Genomic DNA, 23,514 nt, shown 5'->3' on the forward strand with positions numbered 1-23,514 from the left:
TTGGATAAGTAAATGACGACATAATTTTCACTTCTGGATAAACTACAACTTTTACAACCCTACATTATGTCCCATTGCCTGGCGTTATGTATTTTTGAACACAGGAACACCTCTGTGAACGCCCCCTTAATGTCATAAAAATCCTGTAAAATGCTGTAAACCGTTAAGTTAACTTTCAAAAACAGTTAACTAAAAAACATGTTTTATTGGTAGTATGTTTATTTCGTTTTAAGTGTCAAAATTTCGCTTAGAAAGTTTCTCAGAGACATATCTGTCAGAACTGGGGAACAGGGGAAAAGCTTGTAATGATGTTAAAAATCATTTTAGATGCATTTAATGCACCAATAACGTAAAAATAAACACCTCAACAGCTGTCACACCGTTAGACAACTCACCGATGATTTTTTCCTGATAACCCTTGGTGAAGAACTGCATGGCAGTGGCGGCTCTCCACGGAGTTTTGAGCAGTCCCTGCCGCTGCGGATCTTCCCCGAGCCCCTTGAGAATATTGGTGTAAGCCGCGGCGATGCTCGGCAGGCTAATTTCATTGTCTTCCAGACTTCGAGTGCGTTCTTCCCTCCAGCTCTCCATCACGCTGGAGGACGGCACGGTGCTGCTCTGGCTCCCGGCGGCACCGCCACCACCAACGGCGCTCCATCCGGGAATCTTCACCCGTCCGTCAAAGTGTCCATTGATCGCGGCATCTGTTTCATTCTCATCTTGATTCATTTGTTTCTGTTTGGAGCGCTCCATGATTGCCTGAAAGTGACAGCTTGGGGTCCTCAAAGTCGGTTTTAGTGCAGTTTAAGGTGTAACAGGCAAACTTGTGTCAAGTTCAACGGTTGTTATATCCCTGTCAAACTCAGCGCTCTTACACGGACTGTCGGGGTTTTATAAACATTGGCTAATCCGTGCGTGTTCCTATTGGTCGACGGTCGTGTCAGCGTCACGGAGCCACGTTCCTATTGGTCGAGAGACGTGCTTGCGTCAGGCCACCTGTATCTAGTAAGAGGATGAGATCTCTTATTTACATCAAAGTGATGTCTTGGGGCAGATCAAACCACCTAAGGGGATTGACTAGACCTAAAAAATAAAAGCAGTACTTTTGAAGTAAAATGCACCATGCAACCATGAGGTTGTACAGCTGGTAACTTGTCAGTTCAGATCAGTTTCATTTTATGTCTGTGGTTGCAAAATCAGTTCAGTGACCTTTGATTAACATCAGAAAACCACTCAATTCACAATTGAAGGATGCCCTTCATTACATCACTGGTGCGCAAGCAACACTGTACTTTCAGCTAAACGTTTAGAAAAAAAAAACAGCACAGAAGACTCAAAAATGTAATATTTTAGCTTTTATTATGATTATTTGTTTTACATACAGTACAAAACTTCACAAAAACATATGTACAAAGCATTCAGAATATCACTATCGCTTGTTGGTAAACCCGACTTGTCATACTGCAAGTTGCTTAAAGAGACTTTGCTTCATTTCAAATGCAAATGACACAGTGCTTTCAAAAGAGCTCAAACTTGAGAGAAATGATGGAGAACAAATGAGCAGCCAGCCTTTTTGACAGAATAAGGTCAGAGAATTACAGTAAACAAACATTTGTTTTTAAAAGTTCCTCCAAAAGCAATATTAAAATAAAATGAAAAAAAAAAAAAAAAAAAAAAAATCATAAAGGCGTTAACCAAATTCATGCTAAGTACTATTCTTTGTTAAATGCAAAAGCAGAGAGTTTAGCTGAAGTATCCAGTGGCTTTTTCTTCTTGGCACTGGCCTCATCTGACTCCATTTGTTCATCTGCTTGTCCTTCATCTTCACGCTTTCGTTTTTTGGGGTCGGAGTCACCCTTTGCTTTCTCAGTCCAATTCTGATTAAAACGATAAAGAAGAATTTATGCACATTCATGCACATGCATGCAAAATTACACAAGCACAATTTAAATAAGCTTGTTATTGTAATTAAAAATGACTGACAACCACCGCAAACCCAAATGCATTTGTTCACGGTTCAAGTAAACAATAGCAGATGACCATGATGAGTCACTGGACCAATTTCACATATGAGCACCGGGGTCCTTTTTCCACGTTCCCCCATCACGCTGCACGCCATTCATCATTGTAACGCACTCTTTCAGCCCCTGATGCCACCCCCATGTCATTAACATAAGATCAATGAGTGCAGCACACACCCCCAGCCTGGGTTTCCAGAGCAACAGGCATCCTAACCATTCCCCCTCCAGGCTGGAGTGTGTGAAGAGTCATTCTGCCCTGTGCTGAGTGGCCCTGTGGGTGCGGGGTCACGAACAGACTGTTCATACAGGAGCACATAAGTGTTTAGAAAACCCACACACATACACAGGTAAGTGGAGATCAAAAAACAGGAGGATACTTGCTAATGAACAGCGCTGTCATGGATAAATTGGCTTAGAGCTTTAGAAGCATATTAAAAAATAGAGGAAATTGAATCAATGAAGTCTGTTTCATAACCAGTACATGTGCAAGAAAACGCAAACGGGGAAATTCCTAGGTAAATTTCCTGCATTTAATAATAGTCTGAAGTATTTACTTTAGTAATTTGTAAATAGTTGTGGTTCAAATGTGTCACATGCTCCAATAAGCATGAAATGTCTTACCAGTCTCTCCTCTGCCGTAAGAGTGCGGAAACGCCCCATGCCTTCCTTGATAACATCCATTTCTTCAAAATCAGGATTGTCTGCGAGAATGCTCTTCCTATTCTCCTCAAGCCATAGCTGAAAGCCAGTTTTCGGCCTGAAGGAAGTAAATTGTAGTTATACAACTTCCTGTAAGACTGTAAACAAAACACTAAAACAAACAACAGTTCCTTGACCTGTCATCTGGCAATGACTATCTATCTCTCTCTCTCTCTCTATATATATATATATATATATATACACATATATATATATATACACACACACACACACACACACACACACACACACACGTCTGGTTTATTATCTTTGTGGGGAATCTCCATAGGCGCAATGGTTTGTATACTGTCCACACTGTATTTTCTATCCCCTTACCCTAACCCTACCCCTAAACCTAACCCTTACAGAAAACTTTCTGCATTTTTACTTTCTCAAAAAATCTCATTCTGTATGATTTATAAGCTTTTGTACCCATGGGGACCTCAAGCCGGTCCCCACAATGTCAAAAAATTCAGGTTTTACTATCCTTGTGGGGACCATTTGGTCCCCACAATGTAGCAAAAACAAGTACACACACACACACACACACACACACACACACACACACACACACACACAGTCTTTTCTAGAGTCTGTTTTAATGGCTAAATTAAAAATAAATAAATACAATTTCCAATTTATTGAAATCATGAAACTTTTTAAACAGCATATTTTTTTTTATGCTGTTTAAAAATTACATTTTTAGGGCCCTGTGTGTTTTTTTTTATCCCCTTCAAATTCAGTGTTATTTTTACCATATTCTCTGTTTTCCATTATTTTTCTGGTTTAATGGTTTCATGCATCTGTAATTCTGCAATCTTTAACTGAGATGGAATTATTTCTGGTAAATAATTTTTATGCTAAATATTCCTTTAAAAAAAAAAAAAAGTTACTTTTTTTTTTTATTGTTAGTAGTACTATTATTACATTAAGTAATACATTTGTCACTTTCTCCAAGTTACACGAAACCTTAATTTTGACTGAATTTTGACTAATTCTGTCTGTGCTTTCCACATCACAGAAATTACAGGGCCCTAATAACGACTATAAATTTAATTGACTATTCAGCATTTTAACAGGTTTTTGGAAGCAATTCATTAAAAAAACCCTTTCTTTGCTGTTTGCAGTGAAATAAATATATACACCATTTAAAAAACAAACAAAAAACAAATAAAAATACACAACTACTGGAATTAAACATTGACTAACAATAAAAATAAACTCTGAATTATCAGCATTAGCATTAACCTAATATATGAACACTGTATCAAGGCTCATTTCTTTTATTCAAATAACCGACTCTTGATCTATATCTGACTGCAAACGTTCCTTTTTTTTTTCCCCAAGCACACCTGATTTTACTTAGACAGGGTTGTCCTAAAAATTCTCTAAAATTTCTAATACATCTCTAAATTTGATAATTAGTAGTGCTGTGCAACGATTAATCGCATTTAAAATAGAATTTTGTGTTTACATAATGTGTGTGTGTGGGTGTTATGTATATTTATTTTGTATATATAAATACACATGGATGGATTTATTTGAGAAAAATGTTGTTTATATATTAAATATTTATATTTAATATTAATTATATCAATAAAAATATATACATGTAAACATTACTACTTCCAAAATAAATACTGTGCGTATTTATATCTGCATAATAAATATACACAGTACACACACATGTATTATGTAAACAAAAACTTTTATTTATTTTGGATGCGATTAATAGCGATTAATCATTGCACAGCACTAATAATTAGTACAGTGATCTCTGATGTTCTCACATTATAAAAGATTGTGTTCTATCTTACTTTCTGTTTTCAATATTCTCCACTGACACTGGAGGTGTAGCTGCAGGGGCCGGTTTCACTTTCTCTGCTTCCGATTGGCTGTCGTCCAGTTTCTTACTGCTTCCCTTAGAGGCACTCATTTGCAGCAGAGTGGCCTGGGTCTGAAAAACAGAGCCTTGCAAATGAATACTAACTCAAAAAAATCTGAATATCTATTACGTACAAGAATAGATTTTTGTGTCTAGCACATCGGCTAAAGAACATAATGTTGTTCATATTCCAGTAGAAAGACCTCTGACATTTCAGTTGAACATGTTCTACCTGCAGAACTAAATATTCTGGAGGAAAGGATCCTGGATAATCAGGTCATCCCTGGCACAGTGAGTTTAATGGGGTCAGACAGGGTGTGTGACCATGCAGGGCTGGAGAACATTTGTATTTGAGCAACAAACTGTACCTTGGACTTGGGTTTGGGTGCCAGGGGCTTCAGAACTGGGGCTTTGCCCTGTTTCGATGTGCCGCCGAGAGGTGCGGGTTTTCTGCTGGACATCGTCATGCTATCCAATACATTGGTCGTTCTGGGCTGACCAGCTGGAGAGCTTGATGACTTTCCTGCACCGGACACCTGCACATTGAAATTTGTATTTTTATATATTGTAAAAATGTAAAAATGCTTCATTAGTATTAAAACACAAAACTTAAAAGGAGCTTAATTTAATTAAAAATTGTGCAGTTCTAACCTTAAAAGGGTTCACACGTCCTTCTTTGCTCACTGTGACACACAAGCACAATTTTAATTGTCAACAGACACTCATATATAATGGCGACCCATTTAATGCATATTAAATAACTCTGAAATAAGCCAAAGAAATCATGTAGAAAGAAAAACCCAAAGCTGCAATTTGATAATTTATTTAAAAAAAAAAAAAAACAACTAGCAAATTCAACATTTTATTTTTAGTTTTTCCATGTTTTTTAACATTTTTTTATATTCATTGGATTTATCAATTTCTTCATTCATTGAAATCTTTTTAATATTCTATTTTCATATTCTACTCGACACCAAATTCTGTCAAATTCATCATATTATTTTTAGTTTTTCCATGATTTTAAAACTATTTTCCATTTTTCATATTCATCTGATCTAACAATTTTTCAGTTTAGTGAAATCTTTTATAATCTATTTGTATATTCTACTCACCGGGTTTGGGAGATGCCTTTTCAGGTGACTTTCCTCCCTTTTTAAATGGATTCAAACCTGGAAAGCCAAAATATGTTTATACCAAAAACCAACTCAAAAATTCAAACCATTTAAAAATGCATTTTATATTCTTATAGCTGTGCCTACTGCAGGATTTGAGACTCACAAAGCTTTAATTTTAAAGATCAAAAAATGTATAACTGATATGCAAAGAGCATTTGATTTAATATATTGTACTTTTCATGTACTCATGATATGAGTATGGAGGACAAATTAGCATATTTACTTGGCTTCCTGGTCTCTGTTGATTCTTCTGCATCCATTTGCTCCTCCTGTGGATATTCTTCCTCCTCCTCTTCCTCACAGCCATTCTCTACTTGTGCTTGTCTGCTGCTCATCTGATTGGATCCTCTGTATTCTCTACTGGTGTGGCTGAACATACAGAAACAAAACATCACTGTATGTTGGCATCACCATTTTTAATAGTTTACACAACTTTTGCTTAATCTATTTCCATTACTTCTTCTGAAAAGGGCATTTTTCTAGCCGTGAAGATAGATACAGTTTACAGTCAGATACAGATAGTCAGAATCTGCAAAATGTTAATTATTTTACCAAAATAAGAGGGGATCAAACAAAATTCATGTTTTTTTTTTTAATTTAGTAACGACTTTAAGACATTTCACACAAAAGATGTTTACATATAGTCCACAAGAGAAAATAAGATGAATTTATAAAAATTACCGTGTTCAAAAGTTTACATCCCCTTGATTCTTAATACTGTTGTTACCTGAATGATCCACAGGTTTTTTTTTTGTTTTTTTTTTAAGTGATAGCTGTTCATGAATCCCTTGTTTGTCCTGAACAGTTAAACAGCCTGCTGTCCATCAGAAAAGTCCTTCAGATCCCACAAATACTTTGGTTTTTCCAAATTTAGGTGTACTGGAACCCTTTCCAACAATAACTGTATGATTTAAAGATCCCACTTTTCACATTGAGGACAACCGAGGGACTCATATGCAACGATTACAGAAGGTTCAAACACACACTGATGCTTCAGAAGGAAAAACGATGCAAAGACCTGGGGGGTGAAAACTTTTTGGATTTGAAGATCAGGGTACATTTAACATATTTTGTCTTCTGGGGAACATGAAAGTATCTTCTGTAACTTCTGGAGGGCATTACTAAATGAAAAATTATGATATTTGGACAAAATAAAAAAAAATGTACACATCTTCATTCCGTTAAAAAGTTTTCACCCCCTGGCTCTTAATGCATCGTTTTTCCTTCTAAAGCATCAGGGAGTGTTTGAACCTTCTGTAATAGTTGCATATGTGTTGGCGTCGACAGCCTTGTGGGCAGCGAGCCAACATATGGCACAGTTGCGCTTCGAGTGTCCCGTGTTCAAATCCGCCTTGTGGACCTTTCACAATCCTACCCCCCTCTCTCTCCCAGTAGTTTCCTGTCAAGCTCCACCGTCCTATATAGAAAAAAAGCAGAAAACACCCCCCCTTCCAAAAAAATAGTTGCATATGAGTCCCTCAGTTGTCCTCAGTGTGAAAAGATGGATCAAATCACACAGTCATTGTTGGAAAGGGTTCAAATACACAAAAATGCTGAAAAAAAGAATCTGTGGGACTTGAAGGACTTAAGAACAACAGGCAGTTTGTTCAGGACAAACAAGGGACTCACGAACAACTAAAAAAAAACAAAAAACAGATGTGGATCATTCAGGTAACAACACAGTATTAAGAATCAAGTGTATTTTTATAAATTGAACTATTATTTTCTCTTGTGGACTATATGTAAACGTCTTTTAAGTAAAATATCTTATTCAGGTCAGTACTAAAAAAAAAGGAACATGCATTTTGTATAATTCCACTTATTTTGGTAAAATAAGTAACATTTTGCAGATTCTGCAAGTTGTATGTAAACTTTTGACTTCGATAGATAGACAGATAGATAGATAGATAGACAGATAGATAGATAGACAGACATGCATGCAGTGGCACTGAAAGAATTTAAATGAATAGAAAAAAAATATTAATATTTCCCAGAATTACATGCTAACCTCTGATAGACTGGCTCTTCTTCTTCCTGCTCCTCCTCCTGAAACTGATTGGCCTTTTCCAAGGCAAGTTCACTGAGTCTCTGTGCCAGTGCCATGCGTCTGGAACGGGAGGCATAACGGATGGCGAGCGTCACAACGCTGTGAGTCATCATCTCAGCCAGCTCCACGCACCGGAACTCACGCTCCAGTTTACACGACAGCTGTCGCCACACAAACAGCATAGAAAATATGAGATGACTAGAAAGACAGTTCAAATAAAAAAATAATCTGATCAAATGACGCACATGCTTCAAAGAAGAGTTCTGATTTATGACATTCCAGAATTGTTTTACAGAAATTCAATCCAGGCATATGGGATTGAATTTAGCCAGGCTTTAACTTCCTGCTCTGGCCACATGAATGACTTACAGCGAACATCTTCATTAGCAGTTCCTGCTGCTCTTTCTCAGCCTGGGACTGACCCTCGCTGTCAATTTCATAACCGCTGGATGACAGAAAGCTATAGTGGTTATGAAAGAGTACGGACCGCCAGTACTGCTCCTACAAAACATAAACAGAGCATCTGTCTTATTTCATGTACAATACACAGTTTAAAAAAAAAAAAAAAAAAAAAAGCTGATGAAGAAAATCAGACAAGCAACGAACTGCCAAGATAGGAATGGGCACAACAAAAAATTAAATAAAATAGGTATGAATTACTACAGTGCTCATCCCTACAGGATACTACAGTTCACATAAATTTCTCAGCTTTTATCTCGTACCTCCATTTGGCCTTTTTCTGTGGTGGTCTGGCAATAAGGCAGGTTAAAGGGTAAGACAGCCACAGCAGGGCGAGGTAGGGTGGGTGGGAAACGTGAGCCTTTACATGGGATACACCTGAAAGAGACGATCCCCACTTTCATTGGCTGCTTGGAATTTTGATTTGGATTAATGTGACATTTGTGAATCAAGGAAAACACATGCAGACAAAGACGCACCTGAGCTGCTGCGGATTCTCATGAACCCCAACAACCCAGTAATGGTCTGATTTGCTCTTGCAGCTCTCTCTGGTGTTACAGACAGGAGTCCACGTGTTCCCCAGAGTCCGGTTCAGCAAACGTACAACACCCTCTGAGTCAATACAGCACGGGGTTCCTGAAGAAAAAAAAAAATAAGACATAATTATCAAAACTTCATCTGTTATTTACTACTCCACTAGAACAATAAAGAAACTCCATAAAATCATATCACAGGTTTGTGGCTTTTTGTCCATGTTGATTAGCTTTGAAGTGATATGTATGCATAATTTATAGTTCATGTGTTTAATAAGGGGTCAGTAAGTTTTACTTAACGTAAAATAAATGTTTTCGACTACATAATATACATTTTAAATGTAAATGTTTCCTGTGACCGCAAAGCTGACTTTTCAGCATCATTACTCCAGTCTTCAGTGTAACATGATCCGACATAAATCATTCTAATATGCTGATTTGGTGCTTAAGAAACATTTCTTATTATCATTAATGTTGAAAACAGCTGTGAAAATTGTAATATCTTTTAGGATTCTCTGAATGAATGAAAAGAATGGCATTTATGTAAAAATAAAATTTTTAGTAACATTATTAATAGCTTTTCTACAACCTTTGATCAATTTATGCCTCCCTGCTCCAAAAAAAACAACTTTACTACTTTTTAACAATAGTGTAGCATAGGACAACTATCAGGAAATTTAAGTTAATATTACAATATTACTGCTTTGTTCATTTTTTCATTTCCTTAACTATCAAACAACAGAAAGAAAATGCAGTAAAGGTGACTCACCCTCTGCAGTGAAGCCCATCCATGCCAGGTAGGACTTCCGTGAGAGAGGCAATGGTTCTCCATGCATGACCTGTCTTCTCTTGCGCCCGAGCTGGAGCAGCTGTATGCCAAGGGCCTGATCTCCATCAAACCCAGTACCTGACGACATGCATGACAATCAAGCTTAACCAATTTGCAGCCACAAAGCACAAGCGATTCAGGTTGTTCAGATTGCTCATTTCACCAGTTGAAAAAAAAAAAAAAAAAAAAAAAAAAAAAAAAAAAACATTAATTCCATCTGAGTCATCACTCAAAAGTGTTCACAGATGTGCCATTTTTATTACTATGACGGTGTTAAAATGTGATTTCTTCTTTACAGCTGCTTTTCCGATCAATTTTTATTAATTATTAGAAGGCACCATCTCAGAACTAAAAAGGTATTTATGTCTGAATTGCAAACAAATTATAGGCACCAGCATGTAACAAACTAAAACACTGAATATACATAACAAGGCTTCTAGTTGTTCAGAAACCAGTGCTTGAGTTAAAGTAGAGTGGCACGCATCCATACCTCTGTGATACACAATGAGGAGCTGCTCTCCGTGTCCTGCCATGCAGACCACAGCTCCAGGCAGGCTAAAGATCTCCTTCTGCACTCCACCAGTGGAGAACAGCCTGACCATCAGAGCACTGGTGGCCACTGCTGCCCAGCCCTGACCCAAACACAATGCACGAACATCCTCTCCTTTCGGAAGATCCACTATCCAGTCCTTATGAGTGTCCCAGCATGAGAAATGCAAACACTGGATCTTACTGTTGAGAGAGAGAGAGAGAAGCAAATATGAAGATAAGTGAACATTTTCTATTAAAGGTGATATGAAAGTCTGACTTCTACCATGTTTAAGTGCTATAATCACATCCCCAGTGCATTTACCAACCTAGAAAATGTGAAAAGAACAACTCAGTACATTTTTTTGGTAAGCCTTTCTCTGCAAACTTGCGGAAAAAAAAAAAAAAAAAAAAAAAAAAAAAAAAAAGGATGCTCTGATTTCGCTTCCCATTGACGTAGGAAGGGGATCTTATTATAATGTTTCCACCCATGGCGCCGCCATTATATTTTCACAAGTGACAACGATGCACCAGTTCTGAAACCATGGCAAAACTTTGAGCGAAGCATGCTAACTGTTCTATCGTTAGCTGCACAGACCACTATTTAGAGTCCCAGCCTCAGAGGAGACAAGAGAGCAGTGGATTTATTGATTTATTTACTGTATATTATGCTGCTGCCAAATATATCTAATATAAACATGCAATTTCTTTACCAGCTGTTTACTCTCAGACATACCCAACTGTTTTGTAGCTTGTTTTTTTTAACATAAACTTTGACAGTTTGACAGTTTAAGCGCAATAAGACATGAAAGAGTATCAGTGGCAATAGCATCTTGGTTAGTGCGCTGACATACAGCGCATCTGCGCTCACAGCAACCCGAGTTGTTTTAAATGTGAAAAAAAGTTAAAATTATGCCAATTTCAATGATAAAATCATATATTTTTTCCCTGTTGTGTAGTCGACTATTGTTTTCAGTGTCGACTAGTAGGAGCTGTACCGTTTAGTCGACTAGACCCACACATCCCTATACGATACCAGAATGTGATCCCTCAGTATCGATACTAAATCGATACCACAGGTAACAAATAACCAGCCTCAAAAGATAAGAGAATTGAAAATTTAGTAAGTAATGTTAACATACTAAACATGTATTAGTTCATTTTTAACTAGTTATTGGCCTAGATAAATAAGTGCTGTAATACTGTTAGGTCAGCTAACCTAATAAATTTTAACGAGGTTTGCTTTACTGTAAAGTGTTATTCTAACAGTCAAAGTATTCAAAAATCACACTATTTTCTCTCTCTCCGATTGTTTTCAGATTTCAGACTAAAGAAGGCATTACATATAAATCTCTCTCGACTAAAACATTCCCTTCAAATAAGGATATTATAATTAATACACCAAAACGCTTGCTTCATTTAAATTCAATTAATATTTGATTGTTTGAAATGCAAGTGCAAATATCATATGTCCAAAAGCTAAACTGGTGTCACGGACATTTGAGCTTTCATGTTTACTCTGCATCACATCTTAGGTATGTGCGTTGATCAGTTGTCAATAAAATTTATTAAAACTGAATTTCTGGATGATAAATGATGCACTCACCTGTCAATCTCTAAATTCGCATTAAAGATCAGGAGGAGCAAGAGAGAAATTGCCAATTGCTTGGCAAGATTTGATGCATTGCCTCCTGTGGCAACACATAATTTATAGCACAGCTTACATACAGGTGCAGTAAGGTCAGCTAGTTCAATTTTATCATGTTTTGTATGCAAAATAATCCCATATTTCACTTCTACTGTTCTTTATTTACCATTTTCAAGCATGTTGATGGAGTTCCATCTGTTTGATAATCCATCGCATTGTTCTGATGGCACATTTACCCATTTTGCAGCAATTTGGGAAGCACTGGTGAACTTCAGAACAGCAGAGTATAAAATATATACTATACCGCACATCCCTAAAATGATCTATGGCCTTCTTGAGCTAAACCTTCAAAGACACATTCTGGGGACACCTGAGACTTACATCTTGCAAAAAGGGGCACATTAAGTCTCCTTTTAAAATATAGGGCTCAACAATAAGGACCGCCCAATGGCTGCCAGCGTGAATTGTCACTTGTCCGATCGGGCCAGTGTACATCGTATGACTGTGTGATATATTGTCTACAACTACTGTTGTTTTAATGATAGTCATTATTGACTATTGACTATGTACCTCACTTTATGAAAAGCAAATGCCCTTGTATATATAAATGACATAATCAAAAAAAAAAAAAAAAAAAAAAAAAAAAAATTATATATATAATTTCCCCCCCCCCAGCTTTCTGAATGGATTTGTTTAGTGAATCGGTTGAATCGACTCACTTAAGTCAGTCAAATGCTTCACTCCTGAATGAATCATCTGTTTGACTGAATCAACTGAATCGACTCAATCATTGACAGTAACTTGTTAAAGTAATTATTAAAGTATCTTTAATAATTTCCAAAGCAAATATTCAATATTATATGTTTGAAAACATCACAATTTTTTTTTTTTGCAATTGTAATTGCTCTTGACTGAATAACTTTAATAAGGATTAAATCAATATTTATACAGTAAACACTGTGTAGTGTGTTTACCTGCCTAACAATATTAAAATGTGAATTAGTTATTAAAGTTAAGTTAAGTTTTTGGTGTCATAACCTTATTTGTAAAGATTCCATTTGTCAGAAACAATGAAAACAAATTTATTTTGTCATTATGTTTAAGGAACTGACTCTGAAAATTACCTGAATATGAGGGTATGATAAAGTTACAACACTGGTATCATTATTACATTTCCACAGAAAAACAGTTCCCAGTAACAAAAAAAACACTGGGTGGTTTCTTTATATTAATATTTTAATTTTTATTATTCTAATGACGCATACTGTCATTTATTAATTTAATTTGGAGGCAGATAATTTACTACTGGATTAGCAGGTCTGCAAATAAAAATGGAGTCAAAGTGCAAATTTGCTTTGTAAACAAGAGCAATCAGTTGAGGGCAAATGGGGAAACTACAGAGCAAGGTCCACTGTAATCTGATTACTATGAAGCAGCCCCGTTGAATACAAAAGAACTTTGAATTCACTGAATGTGTCCAAATTAAAGAAACTAAAGTCAATTATTAAAACTAAGATCTTGTACCTGGCAAGCTCATCAGTTCCCTCACAGGCCAGAAGCACGGCCTCCTGGGACAGATCGGCCATTGTGTGGCCCAGGGTGTTAGTGAGATGCATGGCGTGATGGATTGCAGTATCGTGAAACTCCACATCAATGGCGTTGTCTTGATCATCGTTATAGCCACGGACGATACCCACAGAGTTCCACATCTGAGAAAGATGAACGTAAGGACTTTACAAGACCTTCTTAAATTTAAACAAATCACATCCAGATTTCCAAACATTTACTGAATCGACTACAGTTATGGCTTTTCTTTACCATAAAACGATGCATGAGGTGCACTGGGGTGGATCCTGGTTGGAAAGCCTTTTGAGGTTGAGTGGGCATGGGACCATCATATACAGGATGGGACACTGCAGGAACCACAGCAGGAAGAATAGCACTGCTGGCGTCCTCCTCTGGAACTCCGTCCAGTTTTACAGAGCCTGGACCTTAAGAACAAAACATTTTACCTTTAATTAAAGGACTTTAATCTACTAATAACATCCTTGAATTGAAGTAACTGCCTGCACTACTTCCTTTGCGGTGACGACTAATACCTTGAGAATTGTCATCGTCATCCAGGAAGGACCCCCTGTTCCGCAGTCTGCCAGTGGCAGGCATGAGGTCATCGTCGTCGTCATCATCATCCTCCATGACGGGTTTCTTCACTGGAGACCGCGAGTCACTCATGCCCTCGTCTAGCATCCGGTCATCATCCTCATCAAACAGGTCATCATAATCATTTGTTTCTTTAGCCGCAGTGGCCTAAACATTACCAGGAAAAAACAAAAAAAACAAGTGTAAACTAAATTGAAAAGAAAAAGGTTAACACCACCACAATAACTTTAATATAATAATAGTAATAATAGTAACTGCACGATTAGTTAAAATAAAACCGAATGGGCATATTAAATTTCAAAGATAAATAAAATTGTCAAATATATATATATATATATATATATATATATGTGAAGAGTTTGGTTCCAAAACGCAATAAACGCCACTTTTTACAAAACTGAGTTCCTGCCAAAATCAGTATTGTATCTGGTCGGTACTGAAAAGGCAGTTTTTCATTTTACACATATCCGCCGTGTTATTCTGTCATGTTTTTTCCCCTTTTTTCCAAACTGCGACAAACGCCAGTCTCCCTTCTCTGCAAAATGTGATACATCCGCTCAGCCAATCACAGCACAGCATTTCACGCATTGTAAACAGCAAAGGCGGCGCTTTGAATACACCCCGCATCCTAGTTTTCAACGTTGAGTAACGTCTCACAGACATATCTGACATATGTGACCCAGGATCACAAAATCAGTCGCAAGGGTCATAAGATTTATACATCATATGAAAGCTGAATAAATACACTTTTTATTGATATATAGTTTGTTAGGAGAGCACAATATTTGGCAGAGACACAACCATTTAAAAATCTGAGGGTGCAAAAAAAAAATCAAAATATTGAGAAAAATCACCTTTAAAGTTTTTCAAATAATGTTCTTAACAATGTATATTACTAATCAAAAATTAAGTTTTCATACATTTACAGCAGGAATTTTACAAAATATCTTAATGGAACATTATCTTAACTTAATTTCCTAATGATTTTGGCCATAAAAGAAAAATCAATAATTTTGACCCATACAATGTATTTTTGGCTATTGCTACAAATATACCCCAGCGACTTAAGACTGGTTTTGTGGTCCAGGGTCACATATCCTTTCATAAACAAAGTGTAGAGAAGTGTAAATAAGAGATTAATTGTGCAGTGTAGAGAGTTTCGTTGATTATAATGGAACTTTGTGAGAACGCGATGAACTAAGATGAGTGACAGCTTTTAATTATTTTTAAGGGAGTTTGTAAATGAGATATTGATTTAATACAACAGCTAAATAAACAAGAAGTTAATATTAAGCAGCTTGCATTGTCTGACTATAACACTATTGGTTGATTTTGCTTTATTTCATCATAAATAGTTTGAAATAAAGTCACCACTGAGCCGCTGTGCATCTCCATTCAAACACAGCGGTGTTACGTTTATGAATGAACGTGCGTTTTCTAGTGAGTCAATGAATCAATTACCCATTTATAAATCAGCCGTTCGAACGAATCAAATGAATGATATGATTCGGAAATTAAATCAGTGACTTGCCGCCACCTACTGGCAATATTAGTTTCATTTTTTATCTTCTTTTTAGTTATTGAAATCATTTAATATTTCTATGTTCATAATTGTATATTTAAAACACTAATCTCAACAAGAATTTATGAATTTGATTGCACTTATGCCATTACTGAGCCTCAATAAAAGCCACTTCTGTGTTCTTTTGTGCTACCTCTTTACAAAGGAATTTTATTCATACTGATTTCATTTGATTGGTAACTTATTCTGTTGTTTTAATTAGAAATTGTATAAATATAAGCTTATAAAATATAATATATTTACAATTTGACATAAAAGATGGCATACTTTTAATTAAAGGTAAAAAAAAAAAAAAAAAAAAATGCCATTACAAAGGTAACAAAATTCCTCTTTAATTCACTTTAAGGAGTCAAATATCACCTTGTAATGGGATAGCAAATTTTTGATCAGTTTTTCTGATTATTGATTAGAAAGTGCTCCTAAAAAGAAAAGTAAGTGTAGAGCCCTAATGGATGTATTGCATTTTGGGAAAAAAAATGATTTTATAATAAATCTTTGAAAATCAAAATCTGAATTTTTAATGTTATTATAACCTAAAGATGCTATTTGAAAGTTTGAAAGAGAAAATAGTGGTTTTAAAAAAAAAAAAAAAAGTAGTCCAAATTGCACAGCCTTTTAAGCAAACCTGTTTTGCATTTTAAATAGCAGATTAAATTGCAATTTTTATATAGAATTAAAGTTACAATTTACAAAAATTTAAATTACAATTAAATTTCGCTTCCCCAAAAAACAAAAAAAAAAAAAAAAAAAAAAAAAAAAACATTATATGAGACATTATATGAATTGACAATTCATGCATGTTTTAGTAAAAATATATAAAGATGTTATAATACTTTTAACTACCTGAATGAACATGAACTGATGTAGTATTTCAATATTATTACACATTATTATTATTAATACATGTACACTGTTGTTCAAAAGTTTGGGATCAGTAAGATTTTTTTATGTTTTTTTAAAGAAGTCATTTCTGCTCATCAGGGCTGCATTTATTTGATTAAAAATACAGAGAAAACATTATATTGTGAAATATTATTGCAATATAAAGAAGTGGTTTCCTATTTTAATATACCTTAAAACATAATTTATTTGTGTGACGCAAAGCTGAATTTTTAGCATTATTACTCATTTATTTTTGGGGTAAAAAAGTAAATTAATTTTTTCTTTCTTTTTTTTGAAAGAAAGTAATACTTTCATTCAGCAAGGATGCATTTAATTGCTATTGTTAAAAAAAGATTTCTAGCTTTGCATCAGAGAAAAAACATCACATGATACATATTACTTTTTCTGTATTTTTGATCAAAAAAATTAAACTTTGAGCATAAGAGATCCCAAATTTTTAAATGGCAGTGTATGTACATATATTTTATATTTTACATATTAACAAATATACAGACAAAGAATGATGTCAGTATTTTAAAAATAATCAAGCTGCAGATATAGGCACATAAAGGTCACCTAAAGATCCTTACACACCCATCATGACTTTACATTAGTGATGCTATTTCTGGCATAGTATGATCGGGAAGAAAAAGGCGAGAGCCTTATGGGACGACTGACCTTGGTGCTTTGGACAGTAGAGGAAGAGGACGGCGAAGAGGATGCCACGCCTTCCAGGAGCCCGAGGCAGCCCTCGGTGTCAGTGTAAGCAATCCGGCCTCCTGAGGGATGCCACGCCATCCCGCATACAGTGAACCCTTTCTCGTGTTTCTGTCTATAATGGTACAAAATCAACAACATTATTGCTACACAGACTATACAGTCTGAAATAACTAGTAGCAGGACATTCTTTCTAAAAACATCCTTAATGCACACAACATTGTGCACAGTTATATTAGATGTATAGAGCAATAATAAATGTGAATGTAACCTCTCAATACACAGTTTGGCCTCTACATCCCAAATTAAGAGGTTTCCGCCAACAGTTCCAGCAGCCAGAAACTTCCCACACGGCGACCAGACCACAACATTAACAACCTGGGAAGAGAAAGAAACGGAAAGAATGGTTCATAACATTATGCACTGCAATATAACGTGCAACTTTTACCGCACAGTGCATTATCTCATCTGATACAGTGAGCGAAAGGTTAATACACAATTGTAATGCTAATAAAGGTTTTCATAACCTTTAAATGACCTTTTTTTAATTATATTGCTTTTAACTGTTCCACTGTAAATTGCCGAGTCGTTTTCAACTGACCTGTGTTATGAGGTCATCAGAGAGCGTGCTGACATGTGTCCATGTGTTTCTGTCATACAGTTGAATTGTCAAGTCCACCGGTACAGCAAGCAGCTACAAAAAAAAACGTAATCTTAAATGTCATGACTCTTAAAAGAAACACGTGACAGGAGCTGTATAGCTGACAGAGATTGATTCATGTGCTCATATAGGAAGCAGCTAAAGAAAACTTTAAAATGTAAATTGAATTTAAGTCTGAAGGGGCCGTATTTAAACGTGGAATTTTCAATACCTTTCCAGAACGAGGCTGCCATGCAAGCCTACAGAGAGACTTGGCATTGCTCACGTCACTCGACTTCTGGAGAATTTTCCATTGAGCTACTTGAGTCTAAAACACATGAAAGGGTTCACCAGTTTTGCATTAGATCTAAAATACATTTAAACCATTTTTTAAAATGTATTTAAAATTTTAGAACAAAGAAAGGTTGAGATAAAATTGCAGAGTATTCTGTTTGTTTTTTAAAATTAATTTTCACATTTTTGAAATTCGAAAATTAATGAAATCTGAATTCAGCTGATTTTACAACATAATTTAAATTATTACCCTGACAGTATCACTACAAAAGAATTGTAGAATAAAGAATAAATGTAATAAAGAAGCATTTTCACTAGTTCTCTATGACTTTTGGACCACATTGTACATGTTTTTCCAATGTAATAAAAACTAACAAGGCCTCATACCTGTGACTCAATAGACCACACAGTAACTGATCCATCACAGCTGGAGGAAGCCTGTAAGGAAGTGACATCAGCATAGTAAAATGACTAAATATGAACCAACACTTAATATTTAATTGACAAATATTCATCAGAACACATTAAACATCACAAACACCACACATCCAATACTGTTCTAAAGTTTTGGAGTCAATAAGATTCTTTTGATGTATATGAAAGTGTCTCTTATACTCACCAAGGCTGCATTTATTTGATTAAAAATACAGTAAAACAGTAACATTGTGAAATACTGCTACAACAGTTTTCTATTTGCATATATTTTAAAATGTAATTTATTCCTGTGACACAAAACTAAATTTTCAGCATCATTACTCTAAATAAGAATAACAATAAGAACTCAGAATTTTTTGATAAACTTCAAAAGAACACAATTTATTTGAAATATAAATGTTTTTACTGTCACTTTTGATCAAATGAACGCATCCTTGCTGAGTAAAAGTATTAATTTAGTTCAAAAAAATGGTAGCATATGCAATAAATATGACACTATGAACTAATTAATGATCTATTTCTAATTTGGCCACATTCAAAAATAACCGCTGACCATTAAAAGGCACCATGACACTCACAAGAAACTCATCAGAAGGGTCAAGAGCCACACTGAGGACTGGAGCGTCATGTCCACGTAGGGTCTTCTGCTGACTGCTGTCCACTACCTCCACTATCTTCACAATAAAGTCACTGGAAAACAGAACGCCAAAATTAGCACCTTCATTCTCCACTATTTTCAGCCCAGCAGAGGCTCATATTGGCGCTGCAGATCTTTCTGATCTGAAGTGGGGAAATAAATGAAAACTCATTTCCGACCTCTAAAGGAAGAAAAAAATCAAATAACCTGTTTGGAGCTCAGCTGCCAGCGCTGCCTGCATCAATATTCAAGCATCGGCAGCGGGGTAAAACTGCTCAATCAATGCAGTGACATGCTCGCTGCCTTCATCCGTGATGCATCCGCTTAAAACAATCCATATATCCAGAAAACAGCTATTTAGCCAAACACAACTAATCATGAAACAATCGAAGACGCTTCGTCTTCGCACTGGTGTCGATCAAAAGCACAGCGATTTTTAAATTGCAATATTAAATGCTAAATCTATTAAACTTTTACATCACCAATTTTTTTTTTCTAATAAACTGCTACTAAAAATGCTTATAAAACCATGCATTTTCATTAACATATCATATTATCATATATCGGCGCAAGTCTATCTAATAGGCGTGTAATGATTATCAATACATTGATCAAATATCTAAACATTGTTTAATATACTCTTGAATTGAATCGTATAATAATCATATCATACTTCGGGAAATCCCGTATTGCTGGGTATGAGAATCAGTATCGTTGTATCGTGATGAACCGTCTGATTTACACCCCTAATGTCTAAAAGCATGAAAATAAGACATAATAGTGTGACTATAAAGCTTTTTTTTAATCCTAGCCAGGATTTATGAATTGCCCAAAATGTCTGGGTTTTGGCTGTTTTCCTACTGACACACTCTCTACAGTCCTTACACATTAGATGTACATGTATTCGCGCTGCTTAGACCGTTCTCTGTAGATCCTAACTTCTCACACACCAGGACTGGTCAATTATGCACAATGCCTGCTCACTATCGGTCAAATAAATTTTTTAGTCATTACTAATAAATATAAAAACAATTGAAAAAATTAAATGACCAGACATTTTATGCAATTTTAAAATCAGGGTAAACAGAGGACATTTGGTCACCCTGAAACATAAACATGCTTTACAACACAAATGTAGGAAGATAAGGACTAAAGACGAGTCATACCTTGAGCCGGCAGCCACTCTTGACCCGCTGCTGTTGAAGGTGACGTGGTTTGCGTTGGTGGTGAATCGAGTGAGAATGCCATCTGGATCTCCCTCTGGGAAAGTGTGAATCTGAACGGTGTTGTTGGAAACTGCTGTAACTAACTTTCCATTCTGTAGGGAAAAATAAACACTGACATTTAAAGAACAGTAAAATTAACAGGATTCTAATTTAATTGACCATTTTCAGGTGTTAACGGGAAAAACTTGCTGTAGCTTTATTAATGTAATTATACCACTATAATAAACTGAGAAATAAAAAACACTAAAACAAATGTTAACTCACCTTCAAGGCTACAGAATAGACCTTCTCCCCGACATTTATGGACTTGGGATCGTCGTCATCAAGACTTTCCCAAATGCGGACATCACCGTCACTCCCACAGGTCACAATACACCTAGAAAACATCATAAGGTGTTCGAAAAAATACATAGTATGGTCAACATCAACTACAGGCAAGTCTGAAGTCAAAAGTACATGAGTGATCATTAAAAAAAGGTCACTTACTTTCCCTTATCATCAAAGCAGACATCAGTGTGGCCTTCTGAGTGTCCATAACGCATGGGCTTCCTTTCACACGGCATGATGCTCACAGGAGGACAACTAGATACAGGACGGAAAATGTCTGCTGGTAAAATAGGTAAAAATAAATAAATAACAAAAACAACAATAATAAACACTACTATTACATACAGAACAGTGGTAAAATGTGCAAGAATAATAAGAAATAAATACATGATTAAATAAATAAGTAGAAAAATAATTCCAACTTATATAAATTAATATAGATTTTCCCTGTTATACTCTATATCAAGTTTTATAGTCCAATGGAACATTCATAAACATTTTCAAATTAGTTAATCATAATTTGATAATGAAAGCAGCACTATAAATTCAGTAGTAATATACAATGTATAATTACAAAATCTTAATTTAATTGTATAATCGTAAATAAATACATAAACAAATAAATAAATATGTATAATATTTAACATCCCAAAATGGTGCAACAAGGAAAACAACGTCTATGATCATGTGTACAAACGACACTGTTCAACCAAAATGTAAATTATGTAATTTGACATAACAGCTGATGGCTTGTGATGCAAACATAGACAGCTTTCACTAAAATAAAGCTAATATTATCTCAAGTTCAGACAAATAACATGATCTTTTAAATACAAAGAGGTTCATATGTGCTGCTACATCAGCTAGTTTACAAGCAAAACTACCAACAACCGCGGAATAAAAACAGAAGTCTTCAAATGGCCGCAAATATAATCAAAATATAATCAAATATAATCGAATAACAACACATTCTGCATACATGTTTTAATCACGCAGTACTTACAGCTTTAGTTTGGCGGTATTTCTCTATATTCAGCGCCACACTCGCTCACATCTCCCGCGCTGACAACCGTGACGTTTAAAAGTGGGATGGACCGTTAACTTTTCTCAAATGCCATTGGCTGAGTCAGCGTGTTAGTCCCACCTTACGTCTGACGTATTTTGACGTTAGATATATTAATTTTGCATTAAAAGTAAATTAAAACTAATTATTTATTGTTATAAATGAATCAGTCAGGCATTTTCAATAGTCACCATTATTTTAAAATGTTCGAGGTGCATGTAAAAAATAATGTTATCGTTTTTAACAAATATCGAACAGCAACTGGAAATGCCTGCAGCAAAACTGTCTGAATTGAGTAATGAGCATCAATGATGTATTACAGCCTGGGGTTGTACGTCGTTTAGTCCTCTACATGAGAATAGACAAATTATCCTCATTGTCTGTTTGTTGAATAATCTGATATGTAGGCTACTCCAGGAAGCAGCTCTTGTATCTGCTCGTAGACTGAAATGTAATACCGAATATTATAAGATTAATGGCCACATTGGGGCAGGTCATCTCTGCATCATTTAGTTTCTGTCTTTTGTGCATGTGTGTCCAGATTTGACTACACTGTAGAGCCCTAATGTCCCTGAATAGGTTAGTAAAATCTGAAATCACCTAAGTTGTGAAAGCCAATACCAACACACACACACACACACACACAAAACAACAACAACAACAACAACAGAAAATCAATAGTATAACATTTGTAATTATGATTGTAACATCACTGTTTTGTCTTCAGAAATTCTTACAGTATTTCATATAATATGAACTATAAATGTATGAGCTCAAGATAAAGATGCTTCACCTCAAATTCATAATGAAGATTTGATCATCTCAGGAACATTAATAATTAACATCAATGGGTTTGGCGGATCAATAGTTATGGTTCCTGTCTCAGTCAACTGGGAATCAGTTTTCCAAGGTGAGCAAATAAATGTACTAAAGACAAAGACTTTTAGCTAAATCATGATAATATCTTTAACTAAACCTAAGTTGTATGCGATAATCATTCCATATTTTGTTAAAGAACACATATTTTGTTCACATAAATGCACCCAGATAGTCTTTAAATCATAGAACATTAAAATTCTTGAGCGATTCATGAATAGCAGTTAAATTCACCCAGCAAAAGCTTGTGATAAAACATGATCTGAGTGGAGATTAGATATAAACCACAGCACAGTCTCAATTTACTTGTTCATTCTATTGCTTGTTTTTATTGAAAATTTGTACAATATGTGGTTGAATTGCTTTAGTACTGCTTGGTTATACTGGACAGATCTATTAAATAATATACTGACAATGTTTTGCAACTCAGACAGAAATGGTTTAGGCACTGTTTAGCTCTAATATACAACACAGATAAATAACCTAGTAGTTAGAAAGTGCCAAGTCGGTTTTACAAGTCTGCCATCTAGTGGAACCTGGTAAGTACTACAATAGGAAAAACTGTCACTAGATGGAACAACCGGGTCTCTTTTTCCACAAACTGGGATGACCCGTTTCCACAGGTAACACCATTGGCAAATCTAGTAGTAGTTTTTTATATTTTCATGAAAAAAATGAATTCACACATTTATATTATAATGCTATACTTGTGTTATCCACCTTATTTTTTTTCCTTTTGAGTGGCCGCGGCCATTTGTAAATAGTATGGGTGTGGCTTCCGGTCTCATCCGCGTTCAGCTAACGTATTTTTAGCTGTACAAAACAGCTCGTTTTGCTGCGTCATATTGCAA

The 23,514-nt window shown here is 35.5% G+C and overlaps 2 protein-coding genes across 4 annotated transcripts in view; both read right to left on the minus strand.

Annotated features, from left to right (window-relative positions):
• gch1 (GTP cyclohydrolase 1) overlaps nt 1-871 on the minus strand; it is a 16,915-nt gene extending 16,044 nt beyond the window's left edge. The window contains exon 1 of the mRNA XM_051132583.1: nt 396-871. Coding sequence (XP_050988540.1) covers nt 396-753 — 358 coding nt within the window. The 5' untranslated portion in view covers nt 754-871. The remainder of the gene's footprint in view (nt 1-395) is intronic.
• Nucleotides 872-1,340: 469 nt separating this feature from the next.
• Nucleotides 1,341-21,830, minus strand: wdhd1 (WD repeat and HMG-box DNA binding protein 1). Of its 3 annotated transcripts, none has more exons than XM_051132566.1 (26): nt 21,728-21,830; nt 20,884-20,979; nt 20,662-20,773; nt 20,338-20,489; nt 19,113-19,224; nt 18,487-18,537; nt 18,038-18,133; nt 17,767-17,859; nt 17,437-17,543; nt 17,127-17,280; nt 13,924-14,131; nt 13,643-13,815; nt 13,349-13,533; nt 10,139-10,380; nt 9,589-9,726; nt 8,766-8,922; nt 8,550-8,664; nt 8,197-8,328; nt 7,789-7,988; nt 6,004-6,149; nt 5,718-5,774; nt 5,257-5,288; nt 4,974-5,141; nt 4,538-4,677; nt 2,643-2,778; nt 1,341-1,877 (listed from the first exon to the last, which is right to left on the minus strand). In XM_051132566.1, the coding sequence occupies exons 2-26, from the start codon at nt 20,958-20,960 to the stop codon at nt 1,713-1,715; spliced, it is 3,348 nt and encodes a 1,115-aa protein (XP_050988523.1). In that variant the 5' UTR covers nt 20,961-20,979; nt 21,728-21,830; the 3' UTR covers nt 1,341-1,712. The 3 variants fall into 3 exon arrangements, with proteins under 3 accessions (XP_050988523.1, XP_050988521.1, XP_050988522.1); XM_051132564.1 differs by having other exon boundaries at nt 20,884-21,004; nt 21,728-21,798; XM_051132565.1 differs by having other exon boundaries at nt 20,884-21,001; nt 21,728-21,794.
• Between the last annotated feature and the right edge of the window lie 1,684 nt (nt 21,831-23,514).

Source organism: Labeo rohita, chromosome 17 (genome assembly GCF_022985175.1).
Source record: "Labeo rohita strain BAU-BD-2019 chromosome 17, IGBB_LRoh.1.0, whole genome shotgun sequence".
NCBI lineage: Eukaryota > Metazoa > Chordata > Actinopteri > Cypriniformes > Cyprinidae > Labeo > Labeo rohita.

Bases quoted from the DNA above. Each gene is read 5' to 3' on its own strand.
- wdhd1 (XM_051132566.1), bottom strand. From the start codon at position 20,960: ATGCCGTGTGAAAGGAAGCCCATGCGTTATGGACACTCAGAAGGCCAC. The intron at 20,490-20,661 runs GTGAGTTAACAT...TTTTCCCTACAG, and splicing joins TCTATTCTGTAGCCTTGAAG to AATGGAAAGTTAGTTACAGC. The intron at 17,860-18,037 runs GTATTGAAAATT...TTTTTTTTGTAG, and splicing joins GGCAGCCTCGTTCTGGAAAG to CTGCTTGCTGTACCGGTGGA.